The sequence below is a fragment of the Silene latifolia genome, chromosome 8, assembly GCF_048544455.1.
Source record: "Silene latifolia isolate original U9 population chromosome 8, ASM4854445v1, whole genome shotgun sequence".
Lineage (NCBI taxonomy): Eukaryota > Viridiplantae > Streptophyta > Magnoliopsida > Caryophyllales > Caryophyllaceae > Silene > Silene latifolia.
The window spans coordinates 16,103,477-16,126,577 of NC_133533.1; the positions used below are offsets into that span (position 1 = coordinate 16,103,477).

General features: G+C 35.7%; 3 protein-coding genes across 3 annotated transcripts; 2 read left to right on the plus strand and 1 right to left on the minus strand.

The window, feature by feature from the left end:
* Positions 1-6,662: 6,662 nt before the first annotated feature.
* On the plus strand, positions 6,663-9,517 carry LOC141596488 (dihydroflavonol 4-reductase). The gene is made up of 6 exons (XM_074416665.1): positions 6,663-6,931; positions 7,834-8,003; positions 8,196-8,387; positions 8,479-8,638; positions 8,828-9,020; positions 9,106-9,517. The coding sequence occupies exons 1-6, from the start codon at positions 6,766-6,768 to the stop codon at positions 9,281-9,283; spliced, it is 1,059 nt and encodes a 352-aa protein (XP_074272766.1). The 5' UTR covers positions 6,663-6,765; the 3' UTR covers positions 9,284-9,517.
* Positions 9,518-12,172: 2,655 nt separating this feature from the next.
* Positions 12,173-14,744, plus strand: LOC141596481 (nascent polypeptide-associated complex subunit beta-like). Its single transcript, XM_074416657.1, has 6 exons — positions 12,173-12,278; positions 13,232-13,299; positions 13,735-13,883; positions 14,020-14,076; positions 14,186-14,224; positions 14,424-14,744. The coding sequence occupies exons 2-6, from the start codon at positions 13,232-13,234 to the stop codon at positions 14,597-14,599; spliced, it is 489 nt and encodes a 162-aa protein (XP_074272758.1). The 5' UTR covers positions 12,173-12,278; the 3' UTR covers positions 14,600-14,744.
* Positions 14,745-15,967: 1,223 nt separating this feature from the next.
* On the minus strand, positions 15,968-22,685 carry LOC141596482 (uncharacterized). Its single transcript, XM_074416658.1, has 15 exons — positions 22,144-22,685; positions 21,173-21,487; positions 20,380-20,568; positions 19,849-19,984; positions 19,193-19,530; positions 18,722-18,851; positions 18,412-18,540; positions 18,264-18,308; positions 17,550-17,629; positions 17,268-17,364; positions 16,960-17,049; positions 16,799-16,852; positions 16,491-16,556; positions 16,119-16,406; positions 15,968-16,063 (listed from the first exon to the last, which is right to left on the minus strand). Exons 1-14 carry the CDS (start codon positions 22,572-22,574, stop codon positions 16,254-16,256), a joined length of 2,253 nt encoding a protein of 750 aa, XP_074272759.1. The 5' UTR covers positions 22,575-22,685; the 3' UTR covers positions 15,968-16,063; positions 16,119-16,253.
* Positions 22,686-23,101: the final 416 nt, after the last annotated feature.

Consider the following 23,101-nt stretch of genomic DNA (forward strand, 5'->3'; position numbering starts at 1 on the left):
AAGTAAGAGAGAGGGGAGAAAGAGTCCCGTGTTTTCAAACATGATAAAAAAAAATGGGCGACCGATTTGGCGACCGAAAAAGGGTAATCGCCATTTTGATCAGTCACCACTTCTGAAAATCAGTCCCCCGCTCCAATAATTGTGGGATTTGATAGTCGCCAAATTGGCAAACATCTTCAGTCGCCCGATTTTTTTTTCAGTCACCAATTTGGCGACTATTTTCATCAGTCGCCATTTTAAGTCGCCCGAAACAAGAATTCATGTAGTGTATGCTAAGATTCTTGGTAGTGTCATATATCTTATGTGTTCATCTCGTACTGATATTGCATATTGTGTTGGGAGCTTGAGTAGATATACTCATGGTCATGATCATTGGAGTGCATTAGTTCGTTTGCTTAGATATCTTAAAGGTACTGCTGATTTTGGATTATCTTATTGTGGTTATCCTCCAATTTTGGAGGGATGTTGTAATGCTAATTGGATCTCAGAGAGTAATGATATACACTCTACCAGTAGTTATATTTTCACTTTAGCAGGAGCAGCAGTATCTTGGAGATCATTCAAGCAAATGTGTATTACGAGATCTACAATGAAATCGGAATTTATAGCTCTCGAATTGGCTGGTCGAGAAGCTAAGTGGTTGAAAAGTTTAGTAGCGGGCATTCCTATTTGGCCAAAGCCTGTGCCATCTGTGCCGCTACATTGTGACTCGCAAGCTGTCATTCATGTAGCCAAGAATAAGGCTTATAATGGCAAGAGTAGGCATATACGCCTAAGGTATAATATTGTTTGTAACTTGATCAAGTTTGGTATAAAGGGCGTTGATCCGGGATCTCTTACACACTTCTTACATACTTCCTACATCACTTTTATACTCTCATTTTAGTTCTTAGTTTAGGTTAGATTAGGTTTCCTATTATCATTTCCTTTATATTATAAACAATTTCCTTAAGCATTTCAATTTATATTACAAGTTCACTTACAATTTCCATTTCAAGTATCTGTTCTTCTATATTCAAGTTCTATTTCCATTGTCAAGGTAATTTCATTTCTAGTATTATTTTGTTATTTCTTAGTATGTTTATATTTATCATTTTATATGTCATTAGATTAGTTTTCATTATGCATAAGTAATTCAATTGTCTAGGGAATAAGGGAACCATGCGTAAGTAGCTCTTGCAATTGTTGAACAAGGATGTTATAATATCGTTTCATTGTTTCTTCTACATGTTTGCATTGTTTTGTTAGTCTTTGATAATTGATCACTATCTTAGATTAAATTTGTTAATTCGTTCTATAAGTCGAGAGGCACGGAATCGGATTAAACTAAGCATGTATAGTAGGACGAACTAGTCATAAACGAGAGTTTCTCTAGGACCCGGTCTATGGTTGACACTAATATCGAGAGGTGGGTGTGTCTAAGCCTAAACAATTAACGATTCATCAAGTCCTATGTTTAATTTTAGCATTTACATAATTTGTATTTGTGACCTGACCTCCCTAGACTATTTCTTTATTATTATTGTTTTTTTCCATCATCCAAACCAACCAATCATTCGATAACCGACCTTGATAAATTTCACTCCATAACAACTAATTAACAACTACTGTTTCTCTGTGGATTCGACCCCTACGTACTACATTCATTTGTGTCTAGGGTATTTATTTTTGTATAGGTATGCGATAGCCTGTCAGTCAATTCCGACATTGTCAACCTTATTACTGATATTCCTATACCTCGTAATGAGGTTCCGGATAATCTTTTATGGGGATTGTCAAGTGAAGGAAATTTTTCTATCAAAACAGCAACTTGTCTAGCACAAGGTTTGTATGATCATAATCCTACAAAGTGTGAGTTTCACTGGATTTGGAAATTAAATATTCTTCCAAAGTTAAAGTTTTTCCTCTGGAAAGCTTGTATTGATGGATTACCTACTAATAAAAGCAGACTGATTAGAAGTCATATTGATGTCCCAACACATTGTGTTTTGTGTAATCATCATTTTGAGAATTTAGATCATTTCTTTTTCAAATGCACTTTCATTACTTCAACTATTGAAGATATGGGTATATCCAGATATAGCGACTTCTCTGAAACAAGTATTGTCATTTCAAGTCAAAATTTTGTAGTAAAACTCAACGCGTTAAAAGACTTGTTTTTAAGAATTGATTTCATTAGAATTATTTTCAGTTGGTGGAATGCTTGGTTTTTTCGAAATGACTTTATCTTTAATAATGTTAATGTGAATGTTAGTAAGCTTACTCTTTTTCGTAAGAATAGTATTGAAACTTGGAATGAGACTAAGTTTAAAGATCTCAACAATACCGATATAGGAAAGTCGGTTACAAATCATGTGAAAGATAATGAAGAAATTGCTTGGGATAAACCTCCAAAAGACTTTCTTAAATTAAATTTTGATGGATCTAAGTTAGTTGACAATAAAGCTTCTTTGGATTACTCTATAAGAGACCATAATGGTAAAGTAATCTTGTTAGGAGCTAAAGCATGTGGTTTTAATAGCATTCTCATTGCATAAGCTCTTGCATTAAAAGAAGGCGTACTAGCAGCTAAATCTTTAGGAATTTCGAAGCTGATTATTGAAGGAGATAATGTTTGTGTTATTAACTCTATTAGAAATACTTGGCGAATTCCATGAGAAATTTTGAGTATTATCAAAGATGTGAATTTAAAGATCTTACTTTTTTCGATGAAGTAATAGTTAAACATTGCTTCCATGAGGCTAATAAAGTTGTCGATTTTATGGCCTCTGTTGGACACTCGTGTCCTTTTCTTTCGAGGTGGTTTGAAAGTCGGTGGCTTCAACTCACCTCTATCATCCGAAAGGATAAAATAGGTTGGTCTTATCCAAGACGATCAATCTAGTTTTCTTACCTTATAAAAAAAAAGACAAGGGTAATAATGTATTACTTTCTACTTACGCTGTCATGCGCTAATTATCTAGGATTGTGAGCATGTCTCTAATATATTATACAACTAGCTTAGGACCCGTGCAAAGTTGCACGGGCATATATAGATGACATATATATAAATAAATTTAAAATTCATATGGTTACGACATTATTTTGGTTTAAATATACATATAATATACATTGTTTTAGGTACTCGGCAATACTATGAAATAAATGATTTCTCGTGTATACACATGTAAGCCCGGTTTGATGATACTGATACATTCTTAAAAATGTAAGGTATAAATAAATTTAAAATTCATCACTTTTTATTTTTTTTCCAATTTTTATAGCAAGCCGCTAAGAAACTTAGCGGCTTAATTTTTTGTCATTTTTAAGAAGATAGATGCCATAAGTTTATGAAAAATAGAGAAATAGAGAAGCCGCTAAGTTTCTTAGCGGTTTCAGTGGTTATTTATTTTTAGAATAGGCTGCCATCTATGTTTGAAGGTGACAGCTTTTGAAAAAAAAAGTGAATAGTGAAGCCGCTAGGTTTCTTAGCGGCTTCACTATTCACCTTTTTTTATCAGGAAAAAAAAATAAGCCAACTAGAAAAAAATAAAAAGTGATGATGTGGACCCATTTGAGCAAAATAGTTTCAAACGAACTCCAACTCCCTAATTATTTTGCTAATGAACACCCATTTGCCAAAAAATTCTAAGAGTTCTCACAAAAGTATAACAATACAAAAAGGATTGAAGGAGAATTTTATAGCCGCCTACATACATCATCATTTACTCAATTTAATCAGCAATTATTAAGAACTAGGTTAGACCCCGTACATTAAATGCACGTCTTATAGAGTTATTTTTATTTCTACTAAATTACATACTCCCTCCTATTCTCCATTTTGTTCCCCTTTGTTATGGGCACAAGATTTTAGGAGGAGACTAAAGTATGAATTGTGTGAGTTGGGTGGGTTTAGTGATATGAGAGATGAATGGATAAATATGAATTAAATAAGAAATTGTGAGTTGGGTGAGGTTTGATGATAGGAGAGAGGAATGAATAAATAAGAATTAAATAAGGAATTGTGAGTTGAGTGGGGTTTGGTGATAGGAGAGAGGAAAGGAAAGAGGAAGAAAACCTGAATAATCCGTTTAAGGAAATAGGGAAGAAAATGGTGAATATGAGGGAGTATATAATAGTGGTATCTCATTAGTTGTTCATTTTTTTCTCGTCAATGCATTTTGCTTTGAGAAATAAAAAGTTGAAACTGAAAAATAATTAAGAGAATTGAGTAGCATGTTGAAATGTATTTTTGAAAAAGAATATTTTTTTATACCGCAAAGCTAATGATTCCAATTTAAAACTTCTCAAATTTTTGTCTCGAAAGTAAATAAAATGGTTTATAATTTTTTATTATACCTAATATGAGTCAAATTATTCCAAAAAAATATAATTTGATGAAAATATTAATTTTAATGAAAAGATAATAATTTAATGAAATAAATTTTTATAATTATTAGCTTTCTTACTTAGTTAATGTATACATAATTGATATTAGTTACCTTATTTAGAAAGATGCTTTTTAGAGGGAAAATTTGTGAGGATGCATATTCATTTAGTAAATAGGGGATAGTTATCACTTATCAAGTATCATCAAACCGGGTTTTAGTCTGTATTTGTTTAACTCGGTTTTAGTTCACTAAAATTTGCATTCTATTCTTATTTCGCTCCGTTTAAATTATGTCCAGATTTGACTGGTATACTGTATATGTCTATATACCACCCAAATACGGAATCGATCAAGCAATAACGTATAAATAAAGCATCTATCTATAATTAAGAAGAATCACCCAGATTAAGAAACGTAATTTATTTTCGCAGTACACATTTTACTCATTATAGTACTTTTTGTACTATATTTTTCATTTGTCTACCCTTGCCTAAAACCATCAAAACCTAATTCTCTCTGCCTCTCTCTATCGTCAACTCTATACCTCCATCAAAACTGTACAAAATTCTTCACTTATGAACGATAATTCGAGTATAGAGCGAGTATTTAATTCATTAATTCATTGTTATTACTAATTAAATTGTTATAAATGTTGTAGCTTTTTTAATTAGGGTTTGGGTTAATTGGTGCGGCCGTGTGGGATGGAACCATGGAGGTATTGGTTTACTGGGATGTCGCCGGCGATAGGGGAGTGCGCCGACAATGATAAGGATGTCAGGTGGTCACCGACGGTCGTTCGACGGAGGCAGGTGCGTGAGGGAGGGGCCGGAATTGTGCGTGAGGCTGTGATAAGGTAGGACTGGTGGAAGGCGGGCTGTGTGTGCATCGGTGACCGATGCTGGTGGCCGGCGATGGTGGTGGTGTTGGTGGCAATGTGTATTACGTCGTGGTGGTGTATTACTCTCAGTAACAGGAAGATGTAAAGTAGAAGAACATGCTCTTGGTGGTGGCAATGTGTACTACGTGCCTGCTTGTTTGTAGATTTTTTTTTTATTTTTTTTTATTTTAATGTGGTACATAGAACATTTATTTGGCAAATTTATTTATACTTTATTGTAAAAATAATTTAAAAAATAATGTAATTGTAAACTTAACTTATAACGAAATATATTTATCAACGCGATACATAATTACATGTGTTTATTAAAATAATTTATCAATGTAGTACGGGAGAATGAATGTGTGAAATTAGAGAGATAGATTAGAGAGAAATTAGAGAGAGAAAATGGGAGGAGGAAATGAGAAGGACATAATTGTCAACAATGTACTGCGTGAGTAAAATGTGTACTGCGGAAATCAACACCCTTAAGAAACTCAAAATTAAATAAAAAGACGAATTAAATTGCCATATTTCCGTTGAATCGTTGATACGTTTGTGTTTTAGCTTATTGGGCAGATAAGCCATGCATAATTAACAACCAGTCAACCCATTATCCCTTTTATCAACCAACTCCTCCGCCTAAATTACCATCTAACTGGTAGCTCCGTCACGTGCTACAAGATTACAAGTTTCCCTTACACTCTCCTTTGTAGTACGGAGTATAACACAACAATTGGTCTCCCTTGTGACGGGTTGTCATTTGTGGCGGATATTTTGTGAGATAAAATGGTAACAAAATGGGTTAGTGGAGAAAGGGGACCACATGAATAGTGTTGCAGAGAGAGAAAAAGTGGATACTTTGTGAGGTAAAATGGTATCCGTCACTTAAGAGTGACGGATATGTGCCGTCACAAACAAGAATTTGTGATAACACAAAATTTTATTTAGAATTGATATATCGTCTTATTAAAATAAAATACTCCTCGATCTGGTTATTTGTTGTCCTTTAGTTTTGGTATAAAGACCAAGGAAAGGGGAGGAGACCAATTACTAAATGACAAGTGGAACAAATTGAGTGTAAATGATCAAATTGTTCATTAAGTTTATTCTTAAAATAGAAAGGACAACAATTAACTGAGATACCCAAAAATGAAAAAGGACAACAAATGATCGGGACAACAATTTATTTTTGTCCAATTTGGACGTTATAATTAAGACGGAATTAACAATTAGTCGTAAACTTAATCTCTGCCTCAACTTTATATTAGACGATCCTTCTATCTACCTGCTAAAGAAAAATTCGAAAGTTAATTTCCCCAACCCCATGGGCCATGTCATCCATACAAAAAAATAATAATCTAAAACTCATAAAATGAATGTTGGTGCGTTTATATAAGTGCATCATTTAAGGCTCCAAATATTTTCATAGACTTATTTTTCCGGGTCATAAAATAAAATATTAATTTAGGATCAAAATAATCAAATTAAGTCGCATAATTAATTTCCCTTTTACAACATGGTTTCTTCAACGAATATCGAATCACAAGATAAAATACATGACGTTAAGGGCGTACAAGGTGAGACCGTTTGCGTTACTGGTGCATCTGGTTTCATTGGTTCATGGCTTATCATGAGACTCCTCGAACGTGGCTACACTGTCCGCGCCACGGTTCGAGACCCCGGTGAGTTATTCCTTCTCTTTATCTTGAATTTTTTTCCAAAATGGGGGTTAATAACAAACAATTTAACGAAATGGGGCAACTTTGAAACTAATTACCAAAAATGGGTCCATGTAGGCTCGGTTTTGGCGATGCTAGGGTTGGGATTAAGGTCGCTCAGCGGGAGAGCGACTTGAGGCCAAACCGCTGTGCGGCTGAGCGACTTAGCAGAAAAAAAAAAAAAAAATTACAGAAGGAGAAGTTGATAGGAATCGAACCCGCAATCTGAATTTAGATACTTCACACCCCTAACCAAAATGCCCAGCATAATGTATTGATTCATTATGGTAATTAAAATACATATTTAATGCTTACTCATTATGGTAATTAAAATACATATTTAATGCTAAGAGTATTTAATAGCTGTTTGGGATTTGAATAATTATTACTAATTATAAAGTTTAAGCACTGAACTTTAACATGTTAATTTGAATGTACTAGTGGTTAGCTTCTACAAGATAAGTGTTTGTTTTGTTGAAGAATATGGGTTCGATTCCGCTTAACAGCTTTTTTTTTTTTTTTTTTTTTTTTTTTTTTCCACAGACCCAAGTCGCTATGGGGGAGGGCGATTTGAGCTGAAATCGCTCACTCCCTAAGCGACTTGCCTTGAAATAGCATACTAAGGTTTGGGTGGAATTTAAGTGACACTTTGGGTAAGGTCGTTGAGCGGGAGAGCGACTTGAATCCGAGCCTAGCTTCGGTGATGACGTGGACCCATTTTGGGTAAATACTTTCAAACTCAACTCATTTCGTTAATTTGTTTGTGTTTGACCCCATTTTTGAAAAAAATTCCTTTATCTTAGTATAATAGCACAGTCATTTGTTTACCTAAAATTCATACGATTTTTTATTATGCGATTTTGTAGATAACATGAAAAAAGTGCAACATTTGTTGAATTTACCCCAAGCGAAAACCCATTTAAGCCTATGGAAAGCGGACCTTAATGAAGAAGGAAGTTTCAATGAAGCGGTCGATGGGTGCACCGGAGTGTTTCATGTTGCCACTCCTATGGACTTCGAGTCCAAGGATCCTGAGGTAAGCAGCACAAAACTAATTAACAGAAATAATTATAATAGTTGAGCCTCAACTATAATTTTAAGGTGATGGTTGAGGCTCAACTATTATAATTATTCATATTACTAATATTTCTTCCGTTTCAAAATAATCTTTTTATTTTTGAAAGTAAGAACATTACTTTAAGAATTTATTTGATTGTTGTGGTAATAGAATGAGATGATAAAGCCGACGATAAATGGGATGTTGGACATAATGAAATCATGTGTGAAAGCCAAAATTAGAAGGTTGGTGTTCACATCATCTGCCGGAACTGTGAATGTTGAAGAAACGCAAAAACCGGTGTACGATGAAAATTGTTGGAGTGATATCGAGTTTTGTCGCTCTGTTAAGATGACCGGATGGGTAACACACTTTCTAACTCACTCAACATTTATATGAATTGATGTCATTTTTAAGATTTGCATATTTGAACTACATGATTGTGAAATTTCAGATGTATTTCGTGTCGAAATCACTAGCAGAGCAAGCAGCATGGAAGTATGCAGCTGAGAACAATCTTGACTTCATCAGTATTATTCCACCTCTGGTTGTGGGACCCTTTATCATGCCAACTATGCCTCCTAGTCTCATTACTGCACTCTCTCCTATAACAAGTACTAGAACTAATCGACTATCTCGTACTGAATTCTAGTATCACCCTCTAATATGTCCTAAACAATGGACGTAGAAGAAATGCATGTGAAAGGGTGGTACTGAAACTCAGTACTAACGCTGTATCATTTTAATTTCAACATAATCTATTTTTGTATTATAAAAAGACAGAGGATTGTCTCATTTTTCAGGGACGGAATCTCACTATACAATTATAAAGCAAGGACAATTTGTGCATTTAGATGATCTTTGTATGGCTCACATCTTCTTGTATGAGAATCCTAAGGCGCAGGGTCGCTATATCGCCTCTGCTTGTGATGCCACCATTTTCGACATTGGAAAGATGCTAAGGGAAGAATACCCCGAGTACAATGTGCCCACAAAGTATTTATTTAGAAATACAATGCTTTCATTTAAATTTCTGATGTCTAATAATTATGACTAAAGAAGCTTTATTTTCATGTGATAGATTCAAGGATTTTAAAGATGATATGGAGCTAGTACATTTCTCGTCGAAGAAGCTGACGGACTTGGGTTTCGAGTTCAAGTACGGGTTGAAGGACATGTACAAAGAAGCTGTTGAAACATGCAGAGCAAAGGGGCTTCTCCCTCGTTCATTTGAGAGCCATGAGAATGAAACTGCTTAATTAGAAGAGTTGTGTGTTTGTGTGATGTGGGGTTGAATTTTCAGTATTAATAAAGGCTGATTTGGTTGTTTATGGTCACATAGCATAATATGGCTATTAGAGTGTAATGTGGAGAGTATGCCTTTGTCTTATTGTGTGGACATTATGAGTTTGAAATGTGAGATTATTAAGAATGTTAAGAGTTAACTAATGTGAGATTATTATGATATAATTTGATCCGCTAATTTTGCGTAAGACCGTTATCTGTTTTCTATGTAATTGATACGAATATGGCCACCATTTCATCTTAGACTATGTGCAATGTATTTTGTTTATTGTTTTTGATGCTGGACTATGTTCGATGTCTTTCCTTCAAACCTTTGTATTGACTACAAGTAGTAAGTATTAGATTCAATGTTAGTGGTTACTTCTTTTAGGGGGTGTTTGGTTGGAGCTTTTGGAATGGATTGGAATGGATTCAAGCCATTCCAATGTTTGGTTGGAGCATTTTGGAATGGAGTTAGATACCTGATGGATTCTAACTCCATTCCAACCCCTTGGAATCCCATACCCATCTTTCTCCCCAAGGTTCCAACTCCATTCCATCCAACACATTATTATTCTCATTCCCGGATTGAACCAAACAACTTTAAACAAGTATGGGGTTCTAACTCCATACCTCATTGGAGTTAGAATCCATTCCATTCCATACCTAATGTTTGAACCAAACGCCCCCTTAGTATAAATAGAGGCTTTTGGCCAACATTTGTAAGATAGATATGGAAGAGAGTATTGAGATGGAAAAAAAAAGATCGATGTGTTCGATAAAAAAAATGTTGGAGTTTGACGCGATCAAGCTTTAGCCCGAGTAATATTCAATAGGTCTTGAGTATTCTCACCATTACTCGTGTTATAGGTCTAGCACCGAGTAAATATCTCATTGACTTGAATTCTACCCATGAATTCAAGGCAAATATCCCTTTTGTTTTATTTTTCTGTTATTTCGCTTCCGCATTTCGCATCAGTAATTCCCAGGTATGATTTTGTTGTTAATACTGCTAAAAAGCGTGGAGCTCGGAAGAAAAAGGCCAAGGCTAAGGTTCAAGACACCAATATAGCTAATAATTCTGTTATTGTCTTCTATGTCAAGAACTAAGTCATAAAAGACCTGGTTATCTTAAGTTAAAAACTAAGTCTAATGCGGTTGTAGTTCGAAGTAAGAATGTGGAGTACGATTTTGAGGCAGACTATGCACTTGCGGTTGATTTTGCTCATCCTATTAATCGTTGGATTTTAGATTATTCAAGATTTTCTTATCATATGTGTCCACGCAAGCATTGGTTTAGTACTTATGAGTCCTTTAATGGCGGTCACATTGTTGTTGGTAACATTGCTACTTGTAAGGTAGTGGGTATTGGATCGATCAAGTTGAAGATTATTCAGGGCAAGAATTGTACTTTGACTAATGTGAGGCATGTTCCAGTTTTGGGGGAAAATCTTATATCACTTGATTCATTAAGTGATATAGGATATGAGTTTTTGGGATAAGGGAAGATTTTCTGTCACAAAGGGTGGTTCTAGTTTGGTGCTAAAAGATGTCAAACAAAATCTTATACCTTGCTAGGAACCTTGAGTTTTGTGAACATAGTGTGTTTGGAAAGAAACACAAATCTAAATTAGCAAGGGTGTTCATAGAACAGTAGAAATTCTTGTTAAATCAATTCAGATTGTTAGGGCACAAATTTTTGTTTGTGACAGCACCTATCCGTCACAAACAAGAGACGGATACCATTTTATCTCACAAAGTACCCACTTTTTCTCTCTCTGCATCACTATTCATGTGGTCCCCTTTCTCCACTAACCCATTTTGTTACCATTTTATCTCACAAAATATCCGTCACAAATGGTAACCCGTCACAAAGGAGACCAATTGTTGTTAGGGGCATGCTCGCGTTAAAGGTATGGGAGGTTATTTTTATTTTGTTACATTTATTGTTGACTATTCCAAGTACACATGGCCTAGGTTACTTATGCATAAGAGTGAGGCTTTCAAAGTCTTTGTACAACAGAAGACTTTGGTGGAAAATTAGAAAGGTAAGAAGATCAAGAAGCTACGAACAGACAATGGTTTGGAATTCTGTTTAGGAAAATTCTTTGAGTTCTATAAGAATGAAGGTGTAGGAAGGCATCATACCATCAGGGGTACATCACAACAGAATAGTGTAGCCGAAACAAATGAAGCAGACACTATTAGAGGGAGTTCGATGCCTGCTCGCTCTCTAATGGAAGTCTTGCTAGAAGGTATTGGAGTGAAGCTGTTACTTGATTAACCTTGGGCCTCATATGGGTGGCATCTTAAAGTTTTTCAGATAAAAAAATTGGTTGTTTCGTACAAAATGTCAAAATTCAAGGGTATCGCGTGAATTTAAGATAACTTTAAGAGCAATACACCTGAAAACAAAGTAAAAATCAAAATGACCTAACCCAACCCAACTTAACCGATTTTTCACAAACCTTGAATTGTCCGCCTAATTGTTTCCTAAATTCACATACAAATATAGACCTAGCAAAATTTTGTCCAGAATAACCCGATCGCATACCCAAACTCAAGATCTGAGCTTGATTCGAACCCGAATTAACCCGATCCAATATAACCCACCTCAAAGGTATATTGCCACATACTAATTATTATTCATAAATAAACTGATAATAGATAACCCGAAAAAGACCAAAACCAACCTGACCCGTATTCTTACAAACCCGAAATTAACTCGACAAAATTGACCTGATCCCAACCAATCCGGTTGACCCTCAATTTTGAATTAGAAGGCTCAAAGATATGGGCCAAATGAGAGACGGGTCACACATATGAGTGACTTCAAAAATGTTTACCCAATAAAAAGGCCTGTTAAGTGACCCTAGACCTTGGCTTCGTGTCTTCGCCGTCTATCTCTTCTATATTTCTTCCCTTTCTCTCTCTATCTTCTCTCTTTAATCCCTAAATCTCACCTTCAAGGTATTTTTCTCCTCCATTTATTATTATTCTTTCAATCATTTCTTTTTTGTTCATATCATTTATGCTCGTTCATTTTCATGGTTTATTTTAATTAATTTTCATTTTTATTGTTATTAATTGTATTGTTAGGGTTTTACCTAACTAAATAATTTAGGGTTTTAGAAATGTTTTTGTTTAGTATGTTTTAGTTGTGTGGTTGGGTTTTTTCTTGGATTGATTTCTGTTGATTTTCACTAATTTTTGTAGATTTTCACTAATCGATAAATTATTGATAAGCTTATGGTAGTTATTTTTGACAGTTATTTTTAATTGTATTGCTAGTTTTTAATGTGTTACTCCGTCCGTCCTAATCATTTGTAAGGAGTATTTTAGTCAAAGGTAAACAAATGATTGGTACGAGGGAGTATAAGTTGTGACTGGTATTGTCTTAATGTAAAATGGTCTCTCAGAAGACTTTAATCGCAGATTTATGATTTCAATTGTGCGTTTTAGTTTGTTTCTGGATAATCGTTAATGTATAAGTTTATGTGTTGGATAAAGCTGTAATCTTTGTGTTGTTTTGAACTAATTTTAGCTCATTTATTGTTAGCGATTCTGCTACTATCTCCGTCGTAATCATTTATTTACCTTTTTATTTTTGTGAGGGGTATTTTAATCAATGGTAAACAATTGATTAAGACAGAGGGAGTATTTAGTCAAATACTCCGTATTGGTATCTTTCAAGACGATAAATGTTTAGTGCTAGGGGTTTTTGATGTTTTTTCTAGAATTTGTTCTTGTATTACGGTTTGCAGTTAAGCAAATCAGTTGTTTTGAGTTCATAGCTTAATTTTATGGCATGCAATGTTTTCGCATTAATCTTGCCTGTTATGATTTTAATGGATAATAAATGATTTATGGAGTACTTCGTAATTCACAAAGGATTAACCTTTATCCGTGTCTGCTTTTTTTAGATGAATGTAGAGAAGCTCATGAAGATGGCCGGTGCTGTTCGCACCGGTGGCAAGGGCAGCATGAGAAGGTATTACTATAATAGCGAAACATTTTTACAACATTTTGCATGGTAGTCCTGAAAATGTTTTTGTTACAATGTTTGACACGCCAGACCTAAACAATCATGGTGCGGAAAAAAAGATGTTACAAAATGAAATTATTGGTTAACATAGATATTACACCCGACTTGAAGGCGGTATTTGAGCCGCCATATCTGACATTTTCAAATGATTAAAAACGTTGTCTGTAAGTTCTTTAGAGGCTTAAATGAAGAGGGTTACAATGGCATGCCACATTGTCTAGTAGTAATGGAGGTATAGTTTGTGCCTGCTTTCTGCTGGCGTGTCTTTGATTTTGCATGGCTCAAACACGATGTCTCGAATAGTGATCTCACGCGTGTGGCATTGATTTTATTAGTAATACTTCGTATAGAAATTCCTCTTGACCTCTGTTTTGTTTGCAGAAAGAAGAAGGCTGTTCACAAAACTACTACCACAGATGACAAAAGGCTGCAGGGCACCTTAAAGAGAATAGGGGTCAACGCTATTCCCTCGATTGAGGAAGTTAATATTTTCAAGGATGACCAGGTTATCCAGTTTCAAACCCCTAAAGGTGAGCGAATTTGGTGAAGTGTTTTATTCCATTTGTGCCTTTTTTTTTTATTAACCATGATAAGTTATGCATAAGTTGCAGTTTTTCGATTACTCGTTCAATCTTAATATGATGCTCTTTTTTTTTCCCTCTCCAGTTCAAGCCTCTATTGCGGCTAATACTTGGGTTGTCAGCGGTACGCCACAAATTAAGAGTAAGTAGCTTTTTGATAATTTATACACAATTGTTGCTCTTTTTTTTTTCCCTTGAAGAAAATCGTCTTAGTTGTATATCTAAGTGACTTTGATGTTGTTTTCTTTCAGAATTGCAAGATATTCTTCCCGGAATTATCAACCAATTGGGTACGTCTTCTTGTTAGAAATGGTTTTTTATTGCATGAAAGACAATCCTTGATATTACCATGAACTCGACCCCTACAACGGGATTATTTACAATTTTTTTCCGTTTTTTCTCCTAGTCTGTCGGTCTCAAACTATGATAGTATAAGACGGTCCTCAATGGACTTGCTAAATTAAAATATACCCTTGCCATGAATTTCAGGTCCCGATAACTTGGACAACTTGAGGAAGTTGGCAGAGCAGTTCCAGAAGGGCGGGCCTAATGCAAACTCAGAGGGAACTGGGCTTGATACTGTTGATGAGGACGATGACGAGGTCCCCGATCTTGTTGCTGGAGAAACCTTTGAAGCAGCAGCAGAGGAAGGCCAGAAGTCTTAATTTCATCAGTGATTTTGTGTGCCATGCTTCATTGCTTTGTATTGCTCATATTAATGCATTTTCGCCTCTTCACTTTACTAGCAATTTTGCTGAATTTGCTTCGAACAAGTAATGAAGATGATCGTCCGTTCTAATTTTGCCTTCATGATTTGTGCTTATTTTTTCAAAATACATGCAGTACCTTGATTTGATGACTGTAAAACTGGACTTGTACTCGTCATCATGATCAGTGTTATCACTCAGGTCGCTTACAGATTTGGCGCAGTTCTGGCTTTGTCGGGTCACATCCTTTGAGTGAACTTGGGTTCATTTTCAGAGTTAAATTACAACTAGTGTAGTTCCCGCACGACATTTTTTAGATTTATTTTATAAAGAGACGCTCTCAATTAAAGTATTTGCATAAATGAATTATGATTTAATTAATTGTTATAGTCTATTAATATTAATATTAATATTAATAGAAGGTAAAAAAATGCTTATTACCATCAAAAAAATACTTTAAAAAAGTTACTATTTTATTACTATTAAAAATAATGGTATATCATTACATACAACTATTTTATGACATTAATAATATAATTAAGTTAGTTGTATAATCTAATTAAAATGCGTATTAATTTTAAAACAATGGCTAATTCAAAAACGTGGGCTATTAATAGTTTTTTACTTTGACATGTGGGATAGAAAAATGTGGGCTACTTATATGATTCACAATTTACAATCCGTCTAATGTTGTGGTGTCAATATCCAGAAAATAGGCCCAATTAAGTAGGAGTTGTTTAGGCGGAAAAACTAAGAGAATTTTTATTCTCTTAGTAGTAGGGGGATTATCCCTTTTTTTTGTTACAAAATTTGCTCAATTTGTTACAGGTCACAGAACACAGATTGTTGTTGTCGGTTTCAATCCTGTGTTAGGTCAAGTTAATTAGGGTGGTTACCAGGTTAATGGTTTTGCATCTAGCTTGGTTCCGGTTCATCAATTTTGTATTTGGTTGTGTAGTTTCTTTGACCCGATCAGTTACCGTCTGCTCTACTTCACTTAAAATGGAGAATTACTACCAATTTTATTGATTACTCCCTCCATTCAACTCCAAATGGTAGTTATCTTTTTTGTACACTATTCACAAGTAAGAAGAATCTTCTCATTTCCTCCCAATATATAAGATAAAATATATTCATGTGGGATCTTGTTTTATTCATCTTTAGGAGTACATTTAAAATATCTCACATTTATAATTTTTACAAATGTGTAACTAAAGATATTTACAAAGTAAAACTCGCGTTGACAAACGTGAAAAAGTGATAAGTACCATTTGGAGTTGAAGGGAGGGAGTACAAGTTTACAAGCACAGCTACCAGTTCAAAACCTTCATTACATGCAGATTAGCAGGACATTTCTATTAAAGGCATTGCTTATACAGAGTTATACTGACGTAACTGAATACAGTATGATATTTACGAGATCTTATTGGTGGGCATGTAAGGGAAGCTCTATGTGCGCATTATCGCTGTATCAGACAGAAAGTGGTTAATTCTGAATGCTCATGCTAGAAATCTCATTGCAAATTTGCATTAATTGACTGCTACTTTACCACAAAAACGGAGCACTGACGCTTTAGGAAGGTCTAATTTTGCCTACTGCTACCTATAAGATTCAGCGCAACAAACAGTCCCAACGTTCTCTCAGGGTATCATATGCCACTGAAGAAGGCACAACTTGTAGTGTATTTTTGCCGGTTATTGTCTGTTCTTGCACGAGGCCGAACTTAATGAGCATATCCACAGCTTTATCAACTGGCATCTGGACCTGGACATGTTCAGAAAGCATCAGAACATAATACAGAAAAATTAAGCATTGTTTGTATATATGATTAAGCATCTGGACAAGCACCTTTTCTCTGAATGCTTTGTACAAAAATCTTTCACATTCTTCTCCAAGGGATTTCCGACAAGGAAACTGCATTCCAAAGAGATTTTCTTTATAAACTCAGAAACAGTACTTATTTTCTACTAGCATTATAAATTTCAGCCAAAGGCAAGGGACTGCCGAAAGCACCACTGTAAATACGACGATAGTGCGAACGAAGCACAGCTAATAGAATAAAACAGATCAAATCAGCAATCAAAGAAAGTCAGATAGTTGCAATGATGAGTAATGGAAAGAAACCAGAAAACTGCAGAAGCAGAATAGAAGAAAACCTGATTCGTCTCAGCTTTGAGCAGGATTGCATAAGCCAAAATGCATTCCTTGTACTGTGGATGGTTAATTTAGCAGGAAATCAAATTGACAAAAAATTTAAGGCTTGAAATTAGATGTTTCGACAGATGAGGCAAGTTAACATTGCAAAAAGAGGTCTCACTTGCTGTTGCTCTGAAGCATCAAGGAGAAAGTGAACTGATCCAAAACCACTGGCCAAGGTTTTTTCATACAGCGTCCTGTTGACGAGAAGCTGATCACATAAGCAATTGCACGATCAAATTAGCAGCGAGTTTGACATTCATGAATATTCAAATGACGGTGTTACATGTGACCAACCTATTAACTACATAAATATAATTAAATGATGAACAAAAGTATTCGGGTTGGGTTCGCAACCATCTCAACAACAAAAAGTATGCTATTTTTTTTGTTCCTTGAAGTCTTAGAAAACATAGTTTACGGTATTACCTCGTATCTATCCCATGTTTGTTTGTATCCAAGGCCGACTCGGATAAGAAGAACTATGAGCGCAGTTGCAGCAATGACATCTAGCATTATAGCGGACCTGAGAACAGTAACACAATCTTATAGAGTGCAGTTAATTTTCTCCAATGTTGAATCTAAAGTGGGAGCAATTCCGACATGGTTAGAACCATTTATCGAGAAAGAAATGTGTAGGTAAATCGTCTATTGAAATACCAATTTATGCAAAAGAAACCCTGGAAATAAAGTGTGCAAGGGGGAACATACGGAGAAGATGAAACATTCTCAAATCTGTAATTGATTCCGAATGCCAAGAGTCCTACTATTGACGCAATGTCTAGGCGTACCTACACATGAAGCAAATAATCGCAACCACACTGGACAAATTAACTTTCAAGCACATGTAACCATTATTGTATATAGTTCAGTTCTGCAACTAGTTCATCAAATAGCACATCAGACATAATCAAAGCCTGTAACCTACATGAGTTGTGATTTTGAAGTAAATTAATACTCCCTCCGTCCCGATCAATTGTTGTCCTTTGGTTTTGGTACAAAGACCAAGGAAAGGGGAGGGGGCCAATTACTAAAAGACAAGTGGAACAAATTGAGTGTGAATGATCAAATTGCTCATCAAGTTCATTCTTAAAATAGAAAGGACAACAATTGACTGAGACACCCCAAAATGGAAAAAGACAACAAATGACCGGGACAAGGGGGAGTATTGAATAGGGGCAGTTTGAATTTGTCATTGAGCTGAAGTTGAATAACAGAAAAACTTCAAAATAAAAAGCCATGCATTGAAAGTAAAAACTGATACTAAAATTATCGAGGAGAGGAAAATAGACTTATAACACGAAAAATCGACTCAAAAGTCAGATGATAAAGAAATGAATAAATTGCACATTGGGTAATTGTTTTAGTCAATGTTACATTGATATTCTGATATCATGAATTTGCAGCAAATGATGCAGTACTTACAGTGTCTATGATGCGGAATGACAGCTTTTTATGCGGGAAAATAACCTGCATGATGACTACGAATTCTAAGGCAGTATGGAAGAAGAGAACTTGAACTCTGGATGCACTATAAATTTGACTATTGAAATGAATTGCCAATAGAAATTACGGGTAAGTCTGGCACAGGAATTTTCTCATAAATCTTTAACTGTAATGAGGGGATCTCCGATTTTTCAGTATCGCTTGCATCTCCAGGCTCCTCAGTGTACAGCAAAATCAATTCCTCAAAAGCAGGTTCCTGGGATTAAAATCAACAGCAAGAGAAATAATTGGTTAATAAGTGGGCCTACAGCTCCTGGCCAAAACACACACAAGCGCAGTCGAATACATTTGTACATGAAAACTAAGATACGGAGGCAAACAAATAATTTCGGCCTTTCAGGCACCAAAACCAGAAACAATGAAAAATGTAACCGTACCTGGAGAATTGATTTCGAGAAAATGATGGAGAAACCAACTTTCAACATTCTCCACGCATTGTTTTCACAATACTGACGTGTAGCAGGTCTCCATATATCATTGAGAGAGATTCTCGATAATGAAACTGGCCTGCATGGAAAAACATCTCTTAAGAGTGATTGTCTCTACACGTTCGTGAAAAAAAAATGAACAATGGAAACGATCTGAAGGAAGACACCATGCCCCTCCGAGAAAACACGAGACAAAAAGGTAATAAACCATTTCTTTATGAGCAAAATCTTATACGAGAGGGTCTCACATATGAAACCAACTCATTCACCCTATAACTAAATGACGAATACATAAGGATCTGGCCTCTGGGTTGGTTGCACATGTGAGACCATCGTTTCATACAAGCCTTATTATTCTTTACATGACATGATTTCCTTGTGGACACGCAGTATAAGAAGGTGACTTCAACGTGGACACACCTCATGTACGGTTCAGAACCCACACTGCTGTCACCATCGAATTCAACAGGAACTTCTGGTATTGATGGTAGAAACCCTATCCAAGAAAGAAACTTCCTTATTAGTCTACGGCGAGGCCCTATTGATGATAAAAATCCTTCATAACGACTAACAGCCTTTTGTGCTGCTAGCCAGATAGGCAATTCTTCATCCAAATCCTCATCAGCTTTAAATGTATCGCCTGAAGTTTGCATCTCAGAAGTGTACGGCAGTTGATTTATCGATGTCTCTTTGGCCCATAACTGAACCCTCTTAATCATAAGTGATATGTCTTCATTCTGACCGATGTTTTGAATGACCTGGAGAAATGGTGCAATGAGTATATATCACTGCCAGAAGGGGCTGAGGTAGATAGACTAGACAGGAACGGTGATGAGACCGTATCGACTTCTCTTGTAACAACTTTTAAGGGAGGAGTGATATATTTCTTGCTTGAATTCAATATTGTAAAGGGTAAAGTGATATTTTGAACTCCAAAACACCAAATTTAGAAATGGAGTAATTCCAATGAATCAGGTAAACGAGCCGCCAAATCTGAAGTGAACAAATATAACAGCTTGACACGTGACGTGTAGTAGTGAACTATAATGCTGACCTTAGGTACAAGAAACAACTACCTCTTTTATCCAGACTCCAATTTGAATTAGCGGTTTTGATACAAGACCAAAAACTGCCTGAAGAACTTTGGACTGTAAATAATCCAGTTTTTCTACAATGAGCAACCCCTTCTCTTTCTCCGTACTGTAACCCCGCCTGAAAACACAACAAAAATATTCATGAATTTAAGAAAAGATTGCAACACTCACCTCCATCAGCTACTAAGTTATCCTCTTTTCCTTAAATCTTCTCATAAAGTTGGAGAGGGAATACGATTTGGAAAGAAAGGTACTCAATAAAGAAGGATGAACGAAATGCTTAACTTTCTCAATGGAAGGGCTTTCAACCATATGCTTTCCAAGCATCACCAAATTCTATCAGTGTGTATTTTCTACCTTTATTATTGTAAAATTGCAGAAATCATGAAACTTGAGTGTGATTATTCCTCGTTGTCTAAGCTAAAATCATCATCTTATACCTTTAAGGACTTGCGATGCCTGCAGACTGTGTGTATACACAATGCGAAGATGCATAATCTCAATAAAAGTCACCTGAATATAATTGCATTGGATTCAGAAGCTCTCTTCCAATCAACATATACTGGTAACGTGAGGAGATAATCAGTATTTAGTGCTGATGTCATCATCAAATCCCTTGTAGAAAGCTCTTCAAATTGTGCATCCTGGAGAAGCTTCATGAAAGACCGTTGAAACCGAGTGGCAGCTGCAACTTCAGAAGTACTGCACAGTAAGTTCATGTTGCCTGAAGACGGGATTATTTCATTAACAATGACAAACATACAATAACAAAAAAACAGATGATCCATATTTTGTTCACCAAAACATACAAGATACTGGCAGTGACTTACTACCATCAATCTATACAGGAGCTACTTATAATCAAACAGGATACTGTAAAACGAGTTCTGAATCAATTTCGACTGACCGATAACATTATCAGAAGATCCCACTTAATTATCTAACAGAAACCCTGACAAAATATCGGCACATCAACTTCTAAGTTCTAACTAATATTAAAAGATGAGCCACCCACATCTCATTATAACCTGCCAAAGTACAACACGGAGCTTAGAAGAATGTGCCAGTGTTTGCTACTTGAAATAAGGCAAAAGAAAGGGTAGGGCATAAAATGACGGATTTCAATCAGTTTGATTATGTTGAAAGTACAGGAGCTCATTTTCTTTTCAAGTCTGATGGACAATGTATAGCATTCAACATGAAGTCATGGACAGATATCCAATTTGGCCAGCCATAGTACAAAACAACTAGACTCCATATCTACGATTAAGTAACAGTGTAGCGCAAAGCAATTGAAGATATCTACCTGGAAGTTTCCTGAAGATCTTTCTGGGAACGAGCAGCTGCTGAAGCAAACAATTGCCTTAAGTCGAAACCATTCAGAAAAGACAATTGATTATCCTCTAACCCCAACTTGCCATCTTCACTACTAGTTGATGCACTCCCATTCCCTCTATCGTCAACAAAATCAACATTCTTCACATTATCAGCTTGACCCTCCTTTTCAAGTCCGGCAAGAGGCAAATCCTCCTCATTTCTCACAGAATGAGAAGAAAAGTAATCAGCTCGCATTTCTTCCAAAATGCTTTTATGCTCAGCATGAATAATTGAGTCCAAACATCTACACACAAGACACGAGAAATACAACTTCAATGATCATCTAAACAAAGAAATGAGCACGAACATGGGACGCCTAGAAACGAGAAACAAGGGTGAAGGGCCACACCTACGCAATGTTACTAAATACTACCCTAAACATAAGAAATGCAAAATTTCCAAAGACCCAACCTTTCCATTGCATAATCAATAATAAATCATACTCCCTCCGTCCGGTCAATTATTGTCTTTTAGTTTTGGCACAAAGATCAAGGAAAAGGAAGGGGGCCAATTTTAAGATGACAAGTGGAACAAATTGAGAGTGAATGATCAAATTGTTCATCAAGACAACAATTGACCGAGACACCCAAAAATGGAATAGGATAACAAATGACCGGGACGAAGGGAGTAATCTATTAACTTCAAAGTTCACCAAAAACAGTTACTCAAACCATAATCATGAACATATCGAATGTTTACGCGGGCGAACTAGTAATGCAATAGAGTCACTAACAAAAAAAAATCAAAACTTTTTACGTAAAAGTTTCATATTTTTCATTGTCTAGGGGAAAGACAATTAGACCTGCAAAATCAACCCGACCCGATTAACCCGTTTGCCAATAAACAGATATAAAAAAATGAAGAAAAATACAATCAAAATATTGTCTTGATAAAACATACGAGGCAAGAAGCAGGAACTGAGACACAACAGATTCTGCACCATTATTATCGCTATCGCCACTGCCACCGCCACCGCCACCGCCAACGCCATTATCAGTATCGGAGAAATGGTGAGAAGTACTAAGAAAGTTAGTAAGAGAATGAAGAAGCTGTGATTTAGAAACAGGGATGTGTTTATTTCTAGGAACTTGAATTTGAGAAATACCCTCCTCCATTTTAGACTGTTTCTTCTTCTTGTGATCATCATCATCATCATTCTTTAACTTGGGTTTGGAATTGAAATTCGAATTATTGGAATTGGGAATTGAATTGGAAGATGGGTCAGGGAATTTGATGGGTTTGGAGTTGATTGCAGGAGGAGAGTAGGAAGAATGAAAAGATGTGAATTTTGGGTTGAATTTGAAGCTGGTTGTGCATGGAGGTGCTAACATGGTGGATTTGAGTGGAGATGTTTCAGTTTGTGTTACTCATTGTTTGTCTATCTAATCTCATTTCCCGGGTTTAACCGTTGGCCACTCATTGATTTGGAGTTCAATTGGCTCATTTCGATTTGATAATAACTCGATCCGATATGATTTGACAAGTCTTCGGACAATAACTCGATATGAGTTTGAATTGACTAAAATTTAATATTTTTCGAGAAAATTAGATCTTGATAAGATTTAACCTCTTAAACCTGAATTATAACCAACTCGAGTGACCTGATTGACATCTTTATATAGTCTGTAACTCTGGTCAAAGTCATGAATCCAATTTGATGGATTTTTAATTTGATCCGATCCGATCTAGTATGTTATACGATAAAGAATCGACATAAACACGAATTGACCACAAATTGACATTGCATTACAAAATTGGAGCTCGATATGACCGGACTGTTTTAACTTGTAAGTTGTAATCGACTCGAGTGGCCTGATTGACACCTTTAGATGGTCCGGTTACAAAGATCAAAGAGTCA

Bases quoted from the DNA above. Each gene is read 5' to 3' on its own strand.
- LOC141596488 (XM_074416665.1), top strand. From the start codon at position 6,766: ATGGTTTCTTCAACGAATATCGAATCACAAGATAAAATACATGACGTT. The intron at 8,004-8,195 runs GTAAGCAGCACA...TTGTGGTAATAG, and splicing joins TCGAGTCCAAGGATCCTGAG to AATGAGATGATAAAGCCGAC. The intron at 9,021-9,105 runs GTATTTATTTAG...TTCATGTGATAG, and splicing joins GAGTACAATGTGCCCACAAA to ATTCAAGGATTTTAAAGATG.
- LOC141596481 (XM_074416657.1), top strand. From the start codon at position 13,232: ATGAATGTAGAGAAGCTCATGAAGATGGCCGGTGCTGTTCGCACCGGT. The intron at 13,300-13,734 runs GTATTACTATAA...TTTTGTTTGCAG, and splicing joins GGCAAGGGCAGCATGAGAAG to AAAGAAGAAGGCTGTTCACA. The intron at 14,077-14,185 runs GTAAGTAGCTTT...GTTTTCTTTCAG, and splicing joins CGGTACGCCACAAATTAAGA to AATTGCAAGATATTCTTCCC.
- LOC141596482 (XM_074416658.1), bottom strand. From the start codon at position 22,574: ATGTTAGCACCTCCATGCACAACCAGCTTCAAATTCAACCCAAAATTC. The intron at 18,541-18,721 runs GTACGGTTACAT...TTTTAATCCCAG, and splicing joins TCTCGAAATCAATTCTCCAG to GAACCTGCTTTTGAGGAATT. The intron at 16,853-16,959 runs GTGAGACCTCTT...AACCATCCACAG, and splicing joins ATGCTTCAGAGCAACAGCAA to TACAAGGAATGCATTTTGGC.